This window comes from Ovis aries, chromosome 1 (genome assembly GCF_016772045.2).
Source record: "Ovis aries strain OAR_USU_Benz2616 breed Rambouillet chromosome 1, ARS-UI_Ramb_v3.0, whole genome shotgun sequence".
Classification (NCBI taxonomy): domain Eukaryota; kingdom Metazoa; phylum Chordata; class Mammalia; order Artiodactyla; family Bovidae; genus Ovis; species Ovis aries.
Genome location: NC_056054.1, coordinates 22,882,636 through 22,897,813, shown reverse-complemented (window position 1 = coordinate 22,897,813; position 15,178 = coordinate 22,882,636). Strand labels below are relative to the sequence as shown.

The window sequence follows — 15,178 nt, the reverse complement described above, 5'->3', positions numbered from 1 at the left end:
ATCTATTTGGCATGAAGTGATGGGACCAGATGCCATGATCTTAGTTTTTTGAATTATGAGCTTTAAGCCAACTTTTTCACTCTCCTTTTTCTCATTCATCAAGTCTCTTTAGTTCTTCGCTTTTTGCCATAAGGGTGGTGTCATCTGTATAACTGAGGTTATTGCTGTTTCTCCCGGCAATCTTGATTCCAGCTTGTGCTTCATCCAGCCCAGCATTTCTCATGATGTACTCTGCATATAAGCTAAATAAACATGGTGACAATATACAGCCTTGACATACTCCTTTTCCTATTTGGAACCAGTCTGTTGTTCCATGTTCAGTTCTAACTGTTGCTTTTTCTCCTGCATACAGATTTTTCAAGAGGCAGGTCAGGTGGTCTGGTATTCCCATCTCTTTCAGAATTTTCCACAGTGTATTATGATCCACACAGTCAAAGTCTTTGGCATAGTCAATAGATGTTTTTCTGGAACTCTCTTACTTTTTCAGTGATCCAGTGGATGTTGGCAATTTGACCTCTGGTTTCTCTGCCTTTTCTAAAACCAGCTTGAACATCTGGAAGTTTATGGTTCACGTATTGCTGAAGCCCATCTTGGAGAATTTTGAGCATTACTTTGCTAGTGTGTGAGATGAGTGCAATTGTGCAGTAGTTTGATCATTCTTTGGCATTGCCTTTCTTTGGGATTGGAATGAAAACTGACCTTTTCCAGTCCCGTGGCCACTGCTGAGTTTTCCAAATTTGCTGACATTGAGTGCAGCACTTTCATAGCATCATTTTTAGGATTTAAAATAGCTCAACTGGAATTCCATCAGCTCTACTAGCTTTGTTCATAATGATGCTTCCTAAGGCCCTCTTGACTTCACATTCAGGATGTCTGGCTCTAGGTGAGTGATCACACCATCGTGTATCTGGCTCTTGAAGATCTTTTTTGTACAGTTCTTCTGTGTATTCTTGCCACCTCTTCTTAATATCTTCTGCTTCTGTTAGGTCTATACCATTTTTGTCCTTTATTGAGCCCATCTTTGCATGAAATGTTCCCTTGGTATCTCTAATTTTCTTGAAGAGCTCTCTAGTCTTTCCCATTCTATTGTTTTCCTCTGTTTCTTTGCATTGATCACTGAGGGAGGCTTTCTTATCTCTCCTTGCTATTCTTTGAAACTCTGCATTCAAATGCGTATATCTTTCCTTTTCTCCTTGGCTTTTCGCTTCTCTTCTTTTCACAGCTATGTGTAAGGCCTCCTCAGATAGCCATTTTGCTTTTGCTTTTTTGCATTTCTTTTCCATGGGGATGGTCTTGATCCCTGTCTCCTGTACAATGTCGTGAACCTCCGTCCATAGTTCATCAGGCACTCTATCAGATCTAGTCCCTTACAAATCTATTTCTCACTTCCACTGTATAATCGTAAGGAATTATATTTGGATCTTTAAGGCAGTTATCATAGGTATTTAGCATTTTGGTTGCATTTAATAAGTGTGAATGTGAAAAGCTTGTTACAGTTGGTAGATGGTACATTTACTTATTTACTTCATGTTGTTGTTTTTTTTAATGGAAAGAAATTAAACTGCCAGAAAGATGTTGGGATCAAGAAGTCCCACAGAGAACCAGTTTGGAGGCCTCTATAAATCTTAAAGAACTTAAAGTTCAAAGAAAGTGAAAGTGAAGTCGCTCAGTCATGCCCGACTCTTTGCGACCCCATGGATAGTAGCCTGCACCAAGCTCCTCCGTCCATGGGATTTTCAAGGGAAGAGTACTGGAGTGGGTTGCCATTTCCCTCTCCAGGGAATCTTCCCAACCCAGGGATCGAACCCAGGTCTCTCGCATTGTAGACAGACAATTTGCCATCTGAGCCACCAGGGAAGTCCTTGAAGTTCAAAGGATTTGCTAAAAAGTTCCCTTTTTAACAAATGGGACCAAGGTGCTCAGACTGGGTTATAGGTATTTAGTAGGTATAGCTTCCTGAGTGTTTCTGATTCCTTAAGGGACTGTTGCTCTAGTTTGGTGGCTGTTCTAATGCTATCAGATCAAAAGAAGCTTGGCTATTTCAGTTTAAGTACCTTCTATGTTTGTAAAAACTGTCTTCAGCAAACTCAGATATCTGGATCTAATACTCCATTTTGGTCCAACTTTCTGCTGAGTCACCAGGCTCATCTTGCTACCCTGTCTGCAGATGATCTAACAATGTCCAGGCATGACCCATACATATGTGGCCGCCTTATGACCAGGTAACAATGGGCAGCCTGTGACGATGAGCCAGGACTATATAAAGCCTAGTGGGCCCAAACAGGGCAGGACTGGACCTATGGTGGGAAAAGTAGAATGTTAATTTCCTACATTAACAGTTTAAGAGTAAATTTTCTCAGGGTGACAACAAGCTAAGAAAGGTAAAATATAGTTATAAGATTATCAAGGGGATCTTTTTTACTTTGTTTAGCAAGACATTTACTGTCTCAGAGTTTAGCCTAATTATTTGTCTTTTAAATGCAAGACGAAGTACTGCTGTTAGAGGTCTGATGACTTGCTTGCCAAATGTAGAGCTGGCTTACTGACTTGTTTGGTGATATGCTTTGTGATAAATTGTCGTAAATTCTGTCCCTGATCATAACAAGTTTCCTTTCCATGCTGGGGTATTCGCTTCTGCTGGATGGGTAGAAAGTTCTCTTTTTTGGTCAGGAGTGTAGCATACACACAGAAGAGTGCGTGCATTCCAAATGCACAGCTTGGTGGAAGACTCCTTACTAAATGCAGAACTGTCATCCCACCGGTGGTTTCATTGGACTGGCATTTTCCTCTTTATAGCTTTTGGCTCACTTGCTGTTTCAGTGTTTGTCATTTGTTCTTTCTGGAACGAAAATGTAAGAAACTGGTTGTTGATGTTAGTGTTTAAGAAAATATTATTGAAAATCAGACAGATTTGGTTTCAAGTTCCTCATAAGACTGATTTAAAGATTTGAGAATATATGTACCTGGCATGTAACATATAATTAATAAATTTTATGACTGTTACTGAGGTTATGGTTTTAATTAAGATAATTGAGATGTAGAAGACATAGATGAGATATTAGAATATATTGTCTGACAGGTGCAAAAGAGTGTACATTTTTACATTAAAATTGTGGATGGTAACAGGCAGAATTTTAATTTTATGTGATATTGTTTGAGAACGTACTAAATCCACTTTTTTCCCAAGTAAGTATTAGTTACAATTAAATTTTTAATGGCTATAAAACAGCATCTTCAGCTTTAAATACAGTTTAAAATAAGACAAACCATTTTAATTTTTAAGAGTGAGTAAAATAAACTTCATATGATAATTTAGGTTTATAAATATTTATAATGATCTTTATTCCTTTGGGAACATTTTTTTTCAAGTTTTGTAAATCACAATTGATGTCACCAATTGAATGCACTGATAATAATAAGGTATATTATTGGGATTTTCTGGAATAAATCATTTTCTACTTACTTTTTTTTACCTACCACAGATTAGAATTTATCATTAGTAGTAAGTAAATATTACACATTAATAAAGTAACTTGATTAGTATGTCTGATAATCTGTATCAGGTTTCCTGTGTAACTAAGTTAATAGTTTAAAATAAGATGTTTCTCACTGTTGTGTGGCTTGGCTGTGTAATTCTTTTGGTTTGGGCTGGCTAGGCTAGGGCTGAGTGGTCTAGGATGTCTTCACCTTGGCACCTGGATGACTTCTTGGTCTGAGAGGGACTTTACATTCCTGCTATTTGGCTTTATGTCAGCTGGGGTGATGGCCATAGACTGTCCTCATTTAGCAGGCAAATTTCAGCTCCTTCACATGTGGCAGGAAAGTTTTTCTGGGCCATTTTGTATAAAACAGTATAAAAACAGCCACTGTTTTAAGTTTTGTTGGACATTAATAGGAAACATGAAGGATTGATTAGGTTAGAAAGCATGAATCTGTGGTAGATACAGCACAGATATACTTCCTTTCTGTATGATATTCAGCATTCAAAAAGTGTAATGAAGAAGAAAGTTCGAGTTAGTTTCGATTTGGTATAAACAGAAGTGGGTAAGAAGGAACTTTACAGCATTGCTGAAATAGGTAATGATGGATTCATCTGGATCTGAAAGTAAGAGATAACTAAAAAATGTATGAAGATCTAAGGGAAAGAGATCTAGGGGCTGAGGAGAAGAGAAGGGCAAGTAACAGATTCAGTGAAAATAGAAAAAGTAGGTTGAGGAAAAGGAGGTTTGGTCAACAAGAGACTTTCAGAGTTTAGGGTGCAGTGGATCTGAATAATGATGAAATCTAAGATGAAGTAGAAAGAAATAGTTAAAGCTCAGCAGTAGAAAGTCTAAGTCCAAGGTCTTGGAAAGATTCATTGCTTGAACATGTTATTAAACCTCAAAGGTTCATGTGCTAACATTGCTGCTGCTTTGAGTCAGTGTGATGTCATAAAGATGCATGAATTGGGATGAAAATTCTGAATTACTTGTTGAAGTCATTGAACAAGGTGGGAGAAGGTCCAGGAGCATTAACAAGAGTTAGAGAAGAAAGAAAGATGATGAAATAATCTGATGCTGCTGGTCTGTATGAAACTTGTGGACTTAACTTTTTTCCTAATCAGGAAATGTTTTCTTGTTTTCCTATTTTCTGTTTATCTGCTTTAAAAAATGCATGACTTCTATTTTATGTTTGTATTTTATTTACTCTGAAATAGATACCCTTAGCAGGTAGGGAGGGAGACTGAGAAGGTAGAAAAGGGGAGAGGTAGATTAGGTGGTTTTTTAAAGTAATAAAGTTAAGAGGACATTCACGGATTCTTAACCGTCTGTTTTCTCTAATATTGGAAAGCTTATAAATCTAGATAATGCTTGCAGTGGTTTTAACGTTGTTTATTTGTGATCCAGCTTTTGTAAGGCAGAATAATTTTTATTTGAATAAAATATCCTAATAACTCAAAAATTTTAGAAATATCATGTTTGTTTTTAAAATTTTACACTATTAGCCAATATTATTAGAAGATAGAGTACTAGTTATTAAAATTTGTAATATGTCTTTTGGACATTTTTACTTTTATGAAAGTTCAGAATTAAGATGTTATGGTTATCTGCCATTGAATTTTAAAGTTTGGAAGAGATATTAAAATTCTAATCACTTTGTGTAATTCAAATATGTTCAATGAAAATATGTAAAAGCTTTACTTCAGATTTTCATATTGTACAAGTGTATTTAATTATAATAGTATGAATGAAACATATATAGTTTTCTCCATTAAGATTTTATAATCATCTAATTAGATGTGTATTTGTAAGATTATTAAACTTACCCTCTTAAATTATATAGCCAATTATTTGAACACATAGTTACAAATGATAAACCAACATTTACATTAATCTCTAGTATATTGAAAAATAACTTTTTAATTTATTCTTAGATTTTTCAAATGATTAAATATTGGGCTTTAACTTTCGTAAAGTACTTATTATACTTAAGAAGAAGTGTGGTATAGTGTATTTTACTTATTACTAGACAGAGTTATTTGGGAGGATGTGGATTTGACTTCCCCCAGCATCTACACAAATAAAAGAGACTGATCTAGTTGGTTTTGATAGATTATATATACTTTAAATTATTTTTTAAAGTTTTTTCTACCTGTGGTTATATATATATATGGTTTGCCCAGGGGTCATAATATGTATTAAGTATATTCTCCTGGCCAAACTAATTTTTATTTTTTATCTTTAGGATAAATTTGCTTACCATACGGCTCCAGTTGAAAAACCACACGGCAGACTGCAAAACAGAACATCAAGGTCACAAAAGAAAAAATCCAAGTCACCTGAGAGAAATAAGTATTGCATAAATGCAAAAAACTACGAACAGCCTACAATTTCTTCAAAATCACACTCTCCATCTCCTTACACAAAAAGACGCATGTGTGAGCTATCGGAAGACACCAGGCGGCGGCTGGCCCATTTAAATCTCGGCCCTTATGAATTCAAAAAAGAAACAGATAAACCTCCATTTGTGATTAGACATGTATGTGCTCTTTGAAACATTTCCATTTGAAACTGATCTAATCTGTAATTACACTAAAATATTACTCTCAAACTTCTTTCGACTTATAGCTTATATGAATGATTTTTCTTCCTGAACTGTATGTTAGCCTAGCAATCTAAAATGGAAAATTAACTTAATAAAAGAACATTCTTTTGTAGCCTTTAAACCTGACAGAGATCAAGCTCCATTTTGAATCCCATAAGTCCTCTAAGTAGCCATTTCCTTTCCTCTTATAAGTGGACAGTGTAATAACTTTACAAATTGAACTGATATATAATTGACATTAGTACTAAAATGGCAGAGTAAGATTTTAAAAAAGGAACTAGTTTTCTTTGTGAAAAGGGGGACACCCACCCCCAGCCCTTTAAAAAATTGTAATGGAAAAGTTTCCCTTGTAATTAAGTCCCTTGGGTAAACCTTATATAATGGACTTTGAAGCAGATCATCATTTGATGGTAACGGAAAGGCCTTTGAAAGAGAAGACTTAACTTTAAGGGTAATAGAGTTTATAATCTTTCCGTATAGAAGCCTGTTTTGATGTGTTTTGTGTTTAAAGCTTGTATCCATATGATAGTCAAAAAGATTTTGGCTAGTTTTTAAGGGTCTATAGTCCATCCTAAAGGAGACCAGTCCTGGGTGTTCACTGGAAGGACTGATGCTGAGGCTGAAATTCCAATACTTTGACCACCTAATGCTAAGAGTTGACTCATTGGAAAAGACCTTGATGCCGGGAGGGATTAGGGGCAGGAGGAGAAGGGGACGACAGAGGATGAGATGGCTGGATGGCATCACCGACTCATGCACATGAGTCTGAGTGAACTCTGGGAGTTGGTGATGGACAGGGAGGCCTGACGTGCTGCGATTCATCGGGTCGCAAAGAGTCGGACACGACTGAGTGATTGAACTGAACTGAACTAAATAATACTTAATAAAAATCTTTCTCAGAATCTTCATAATTTCTTTAATTTTTATAGAAATATTTTACCTTAAAGGCATTTCAGTAACAAAAAATTGCTTTATATAATAATAAACGTGAAGATTTAAGTGCCTGTAGAAGCAAAACAACTTTTTGAGGTATCTATAAAATACTTTCTGACTTTAATGTTTCCAGTGCATTTTCCCAAATTTTAAAATGTGAATGTAAATCCAAACAAGTAAACATGTTCCTTTGATGGTCTAATAGCTTTTTTAACATTGGTGATACCATTAAAAAAAAATTTAGATGTACTTTAAGCAGTATTTCATTCCATTTTCTTATTTTGACTATGAATCTTTTATTATTTTAGCCTAAATTAATAGATTTTTATTGTAAAAAAAATTTTTAACAGTTATGGTAACTTTTAAATGGTTACATTTTATTGAGATCATTGTAATTGCACTTGTGTTATTTATAGCACTTGTTTATAGGTTCTGGTCACTGTTTTCTATTGTTTGAACAATATCCAGATATGTTTACTTGCTTGTTTGATGGCAGATTCAAAATGCCTTTAATTTTGTTTGCCCACAATTGCAAATTAAATTGAAAAGAAAGGACATGCTAAATTCTAACCTGAAGGAGTATTAGCACTTTAATTAAAATACCTATGTACAAAGACAACTAGGAATATTTTGAGCATTAGCCACATAAAAATTGCTTAGGGAAATAACTACTCTTAAAATGTTTAGTATTATTTTCATGTCACCACTTAAAATAGAATAATTTTATTAATTCTTGGGATAAATTTTGACATTTTTATTTAAATAATTTCCCCTTCAACTTTCCAATGAATGGGAAGAAATATATGCTCCTAAGTTTATAGCTACAAAATTACTTACAGTGACTATAAAGGACTAGATTTTTCCAACTGTGTTTATAAACATATGCCTCCCACCTCCATGCTGCTGCCTCTGCTAAGTCGCTTCAGTCATGTCCAACTCTGTGCGACCCCATAGACGGTAGCCCACCAGGCTCCCCCATCCCTGGGATTCTCCAGGCAAGAACACTGGAGTGGGTTGCCATTTCCCTGTCCAGTGCATGAAAGTGAGAAGTGAAAGTGAAGTTGCTCAGTCGTGTCCGACCCTTAGTGACCCCATGGACTACAGCCTACCAGGCTCTTCCACCCATGGGATTTTCCAGGCAAGAGTCCATTCATGATTTTCAAAGCACTTAACAGAATTGGTAACCAAGCAAAATTTTAATTTGATACATGAATATACAAAATGTAATACTCTTAGACATTCTAGTTTTATAGGTACTGTATAAAAAGTAATCTTATAGAATAAAGAAGTTTCCAGAAACGAGTATGCTCCCAAACAAACTAGCACAACCATTCTATAAGAGTTAAGCTACATTCTTCACTTTTTTTTTCATTTATATAGAAGTTAGTATTTTTTCTATTATGGTAAAATATTCATAGTATAATATTTTTATTCTGCCATTTCATATAAATAGAAACATACACTTTTTGCCTTTTTGTCTTTTTTCATTTAGTACATTTATACAGTGCTTTCGAGTTTCATTTGTGTTGCAGCATGTATCAGTACTTGATTCTTTTTATGACTAATAATTCAGTGTACATTTTGTGTATCCATTAATCTGCTGATGGACATTTGAGTTTTCACCTTTTAGTTATGTGAATAGTACTTCTGTGAACATTCGTGTACAAGTTTTGTTTGAATATCTGTTTTAATTCCCAACTGCTTTAATACCTAGGAGTGGGATTGTGGGGCCATATGGGCTTCCCTGACCTGCCTCTTGAGAAAACTGTATTGCAGGTCAGGAAGCAACAGTTAGAACTGGACATGGAACAACAGACTGGTCCCAAAGAGGAAAAGGAGTGCATCAAGGCTGTATATTGTCACCCTGCTTATTTAACTTCCATGCAGAGTACATCATGAGAAATGCAAGACTGGAAGAAAAACAAAGTGGAATCAAGATTGCCGGGAGAAATATCAATAACCTCAGATATGCAGAAGATACCACCCTTATGGCAGAAAATGAAGAGGAACTGAAAAGCCTCTTGATGAAAGTGAAAGAGGAGAGTGAAAAGGTTGGCTTAAAGCTCAACATTCAGAAAACAAAGATCATGGCGTCCAGTCCCATCACTTCATGGGAAATAGATGGGGAAACAGTGGAAACAGTGTCAGGCTTTATTTTGGGGGGCTCCAAAATCACTACAGATGGTGATTGCAGCCATGAAATTAAAAGACACTTACTCCTTGGAAGAAAAGTTATGACCAACCTAGAAAGCATATTCAAAAGCAGAGACATTACTTTGCTGACTAAGCTCCGTCTAGTCAACGCTATGGTTTTTCCATTAGTCATGTATGGATGTGAGAGTTGGACTGTGAAGAAGGCTGAGCGCCAAAGAATTGATGCTTTTGAACTGTGGTGTTGGAGAAGACTCTTGAGAGTCCCTTGGACTGCAAGGAGATCCAACCAGTCCATTCTGAAGGAGATCAGCCCTGGGATTTCTTTGGAAGGAATGATGCTAAAGCTGAAACACCAGTACTTTGGCCACCTCATGAGAAGAGTTGACTCATTGGAAAAGACTCTGATGCTGGGAGGGATTGGGGGCAGGAGGAGAAGGGGACGACAGAGGATGAGATAGCTGGATGGCATCACTGACTCAATGGACGTGAGTTTAAGTGAACTCCAGGAGTTGGTGATGAACAGGGAGGCCTGGCGTGCTGCGATTCATGGGGTTGCAAAGAGTCGGACATGACTGAGCGACTGAACTGAACTGAACTGTACTGAATGGGCTTCCCTGGTGGCTCAGACAGTAAAGAATCTGCCAGCAATGCGGGAGACCTGAGTTCAATCCCTGGGTCAGGAAGATCTCCTGGAGAAGGGAATGGCAGCCCACTCCAGTATTCTTGCCTGGGAAATCCCATGGACAGAGGAGCCTGGTGGGCTACAGTACCTGGGTTCACAGTGAGTCGAACAGAACTGAGTGACTGCTGCTGCTGCTAAGTCACTTCAGTTGTGTCCGACTCTGTGCAACCCCATAGACGGCAGCCCACCAGGCTCCCCCATCCCTGGGATTCTCTAGGCAAGAATACTGGAGTGGGTTGCTACATGGTAATTCTGTGTTTCACTTGTTGAAGAATTGCCAAACTGTTTTCCAGAGTTTGCTCTGTTGTGTTTTCACCAGCAATGTGTGATGTTTCCAATTTATCCACATTTTCACTAATATTTTCTATTATTTTTATTGTAGCTATCCTGAGGGTGTAGGGTGGTATCTCATGATGGGGGTAAAATAGACTTTTGACTTGCATTTTACTAATGATTAGTGATGCTGAATGGTTTTTCATGTGCTTATTGGTCATTTTGGTCATTTGTATATTTTTTTTGGAGAAGTGTCTTTTTGAAGTCCTTTGCTCAATTTTTTTTATTGAGTTTTTGAGGTTTGTTTATATATCTGGATATTAATGCCTTTTCAGATAATAATTTGCAAATATTTTGCTCTACTATGTGGGTTACCTTTTCACTCTCTTGATATTACCCTTTTTTGTAAAAAGCTTTTAATTTTGGTAGATAAAGCTGTCTCTTTTGCTCAGATTTAAATCAGTCTGACTCTTTTTGTTAGAAAACATGGATGACTGTTAATATGTTATTCCTATACTCAGAATGCTGGCTCCTAAATGCAGCCAGGTAAAGACACTAAATTCAAAATCTGTATGCTAAGGAGATAAGTAATAAATGGCTAAACTTGTTTTTGAAATGTAGCAAAGTAAGATTTCTCCTTTTAACTTTGTAGTGGAAAGCAAACTAAGCAATAGAATAATGGACATTTCAACCGTAAATCTGTTGATTTTCGAGTGGATTCAGAATATAATTTAAAATTTCTGGGATTTAAATTTTACTTAAAAACAAACAGCAAACTACTTGACTAAGCTCTGATTTTGGAACGTGCCTGAACTGTGTAGGCAGTATCATGTTAACCTGATGATATATGATCTATGTACCTTACTTGATTTTCTGGTACCATTAGAACTGAAAAGAAATTAAGCTTTTTGTTACATTGAATTTTTCCTTATTCTAGGTCGATCCCCCAAGTCCCAGGGCCGATGCTTTATTTGGATCTCCTGGCAGAGACTGTGAAAGAGATGGATGGTCCAGGCTGCACAATGGTAATATACAAGTTATATCTATTGTTTTAGTAATCTTTCCTACATTCAAGTGTTTATCTTGGCATCAATTTAAAAAAAAAGAATCTTGGCTATAATGGAAAATATGTTACAATAACACTTTTTAAAACCTATGGGACACCCAGGTAGAGACTCTCTAAAAATTATAAAATTTAAGTGCTGCTATAAATCATCATCTTTGTGATTCAAAACACATATTAGCATATTAAAGACTGTGATATCTTTTAGTAAAGCAAAACAACAACAAAAAACTTTGATTTTGTTTTGCTCAACAATTTTTAAATTTATTTGGCCATGAAACCTTTTTCCTACTTTAACAAGCATTACTGTTTGTGGAACAGGCTGTGGGAAATACAGTTGTAAAAAGAATTCAAGCTGATACTTTTGGACATACATTTACACGTATATTTGAATGCTTGCTCAGCCACTTATTTATAAACGGAGCATTCTTGAACAAATTATCTTAACTACTCTGATTATCAGTTTATTGAAGAATGAAGATAACATGATAAATATTACTATGCAAATGCCCTAGCACACGGGACACTTAATATCAGCTGTCACAATCATGTTTATATTTCAGGCAAGATAACATTCTTTAGATTTAGTTTATAATAATTTTTTTCATTTTTAGGCCTGATCCTAATAGTTATATAGGTTATTTCTAAGTTCAATATGAAGATGATTTTAATAAAGAAGATTAAATAGTTGGGGAAGTGTGTGTGTGTGTGTGTGTGTGTGTGTGCACGCGCTCTCAGTTGTGTCTGATTCTGTGACCTTACAGACTATAACTCACCAGGCTACACTGTCCATGAGATTCTTCAGGCAGTCACAAAAATGGAGTGGGTTGTCATTTCCTTCCCCAAGGGGTCTTCCCGACCCAGGGATTGAACCAGCATCTCCATGTCTTCTGCATTGGCAGAAGGGTTCTTTACCTCTGAGCTACCTGGGAAGCCCAGTTAGGGACATCTAAGTGTTAATATCTGTAGACGCTGGCTAGTCAATTCACCAGAAGCGTTTAAGTTAGCTTATTGCACACTAAGAAAAAGGCATAGAAAAGTGAGAGTAAAAAAATATAATCAACGTATTGTGAGCTTTGTCTCTTTCTGATTCTAAACTCTAGTTACATAATCTCTCTTTTAAAATTAGGATATGAAACATTCTTATCTAAAAACATGAAGAGTTTGTGCTCACCTATTTTTCTTTTTTAGCATTAATTGGGAGATAAATAGGGTAATCGATAAGCCTTTTGTACTCTGAATAATAGATTATGTGAAATTAGGTAGAGATGTTATACTGTTTCCCCTCTTGGACTAAATTTATAGACATTGAGTAAATACGCTTTAAGGACCAGAAAAATTGAAAATGATTTCAATATAGACTTTTATTGGGAAGATGTTTTTGGAATGCACTTAAATATCTGATTTCCCCTAACAGTTATTATATATTTCTCAGTAGAACTGTTATAGTTTCTAGTAACTTCATCAGCTGCCTATATAGAGGTACAATTAGGTTAATAATGAGGTGCTTTTTTCTTTTAACTTTTTATTTTGATATAATTTTAGACTTATAGAAAGTTGAAATAGTACAAAGAATTCCCCTATGCCTTTTACTCAGAATCTACAAATATTAATATTTGCTTTTCCTTCTCCCTCCATCTTTCTCTTTCTTTCTCCTCCTTGCCTCCATCTCTGTATGTGTGTCTGCATATAAATTTTTCCCACCACTGCTATGGACTGAATTGTGTCCCTCAAAATTCATATGTTGAAGTTCTAACTCCCAGCGGTGGTATTTGGAGATGGGTCATTACCTTTGGGAGGTAATTAGGTTTAGATGAGTTTATGGGGTAGGGTTTTCATGATAGGATTAATGTCAGAGATCCCATATCAGTGATGTTCCTTTCTCTCTGTCATGTAAGGACACAACCAAAAGGCAGCCATCCTCAAGCCAGAATGAGAGCTTTCACCGAAACCTGGCTGTGTTGGCACCCACATCTCAGACTTCCAGCTTCTAGAAGTATGAGAAATAAATGTTTATTGTTTAATTCACCCAGTCTATGATAGAAGACAGCCCGAGAAAACTAACAGTTTTTCTCTTACGGTGATGTAATTATCAAAACAAGGAACTAACAATATAATAAGCTGTAGTAATTTTCTGGTGAAGTCTGTAGGGTTTTCTATGTAGAGGATCATGTCATCTGCAAACAGTGAGTTTTACTTCTTCTTTTCCAATTTGTATTCCTTTTAATTTCTTTTTCTGCTCTGATTGCTGTGGCCAAAACTTCCAAAACTATGTTGAATAGTAGTGGTGAAAGTGGGCACCCTTGTCTTATTCCTGACTTTAGGAGAAGTGCTTTCAATTTTTCACCATTGAGGATAATGTTTGCTGTGGGTTTGTCATATATAGCTTTTATTATGTTGAGGTATGTTCCTTCTATTCCTGCTTTCTGGAGAGTTTTTATCATAAACGGATGTTGAATTTTGTCAAAGGCTTTCCCTGCATCTATTGAGATAATCATATGGCTTTTATTTTTCAATTTGTTAATGTGTATTACATTGACTGATTTGCAGATATTGAAGAATCCTTGCATCCCTGGGATAAAGCCCAGTTGGTCATGGTGTATGATCTTTTTAATGTGTTGTTGGATTCTGATTGCTAGAATTTTGTTAAGGATTTTTGCATCTATGTTCATCTGTGATATTGGCCTGTAGTTTTCTTTTTTTGTGGTGTCTGTGTCAGGTTTTGGTATTAGGGTGATGGTGGCCTCATAGAATGAGTTTGGAAGTTTACCTTCCTCTGCAATTTTCTGGAAGAGTTTGAGGAGGATAGGTGTTAGCTCTTCTCTAAATTTTTGGTAGAATTCAGCTGTGAAGCAGTCTGGACCTGGGCTTTTGTTTGCTGAAGATTTCTGATTGCAGTTTCAATTTCCGTGCTTGTGATGGGTCTGTTAAGATTTTCTATTTCTTCCGATTCAGTTTTGGAAAGTTGTACTTTTCTAAGAATTTGTCCATTTCTTCCAAGTTGTCCGTTTTTTTGGCATATAATTGTTGATAGTAGTCTCTTATGATCCTTTGTATTTCTGTGTTGTCTGTTGTGATCTCTCCATTTTCATTTATAATTTTATTGATTTGATTTTTCTCCCTTTGTTTCTTGCTGAGTCTGGCTAATAGTTTGTCAGTTTTATTTATCCTTTCAAAGAACCAGCTATTAGCTTTGTTGATTTTTGCTACGGTCTCTTTTGTTTCTTTTGCATTTATTTCTGCCCTAATTTTTAAGATTTCTTTCCTTCTATTAACCCTGGGGTTCTTCATTTCTTCCTTTTCTAGTTGCTTTAGGTGTAGAGTTAGGTTATTTATTTGACTTTTTTCTTGTTTCTTGAGGTATGCCTGTATTGCTATGAACTTTCCCCTTAGCACTGCTTTTACAGTGTCCCACAGGTTTGGGGTTGTTGTGTTTTCATTTTCATTCATTTCTATGCATATTTTGATTTCTTTTTTTTTATTTCTTCTGTGACTTGTTGGTTATTCAGCAGTGTGTTGTTCAGCCTCCATATGTTGGAATTTTTAATAGTTTTTCTCCTGTAATTGAGATCTAATCTTACTGCATTGTGGTCAGAAAAGATACTTGGAATAATTTCAATTTTTTTGAATTTACCGAGGCTAGATTTATGGCCCAGGATGTGATCTATCCTGGAGAAGGTTCCGTGTGTGCTTGAGAAAAAGGTGAAATTCATTGTTTTGGAGTGAAATGTCCTATAGATATCAATTAGGTCTAACTGCTCTATTGTATCGTTTAAAGTTTGTGTTTCCTTGTTAATTTTCTGTTTAGTTGATCTGTCCATAGGTGTGAGTGGGGTATTAAAGTCTCCCACTATTATTGTGTTATTGTTAATTTCCCCTTTCATACTTGTTAGCATTTGTCTTACATATTGCGGTGCTCCTATGTTGGGTACATATATATTTATAATTGTTATATCTTCTTCTTGGAGAGATCCTTTGATCATTATGTG

The 15,178-nt window shown here is 35.9% G+C and overlaps 1 protein-coding gene across 3 annotated transcripts in view; it reads left to right on the top strand.

Moving 5' to 3' along the window:
- Window positions 1–15,178, top strand: part of SPATA6 (spermatogenesis associated 6) — a 174,131-nt gene that overhangs the window by 81,458 nt on the left and 77,495 nt on the right. For all 3 annotated transcript variants that reach the window (XM_012136817.5, XM_012136740.5, XM_060408810.1), the window contains exons 7-8: window positions 5,725–6,018; window positions 11,064–11,151. In XM_012136817.5, coding sequence (XP_011992207.2) covers window positions 5,725–6,018; window positions 11,064–11,151 — 382 coding nt within the window. The remainder of the gene's footprint in view (window positions 1–5,724; window positions 6,019–11,063; window positions 11,152–15,178) is intronic.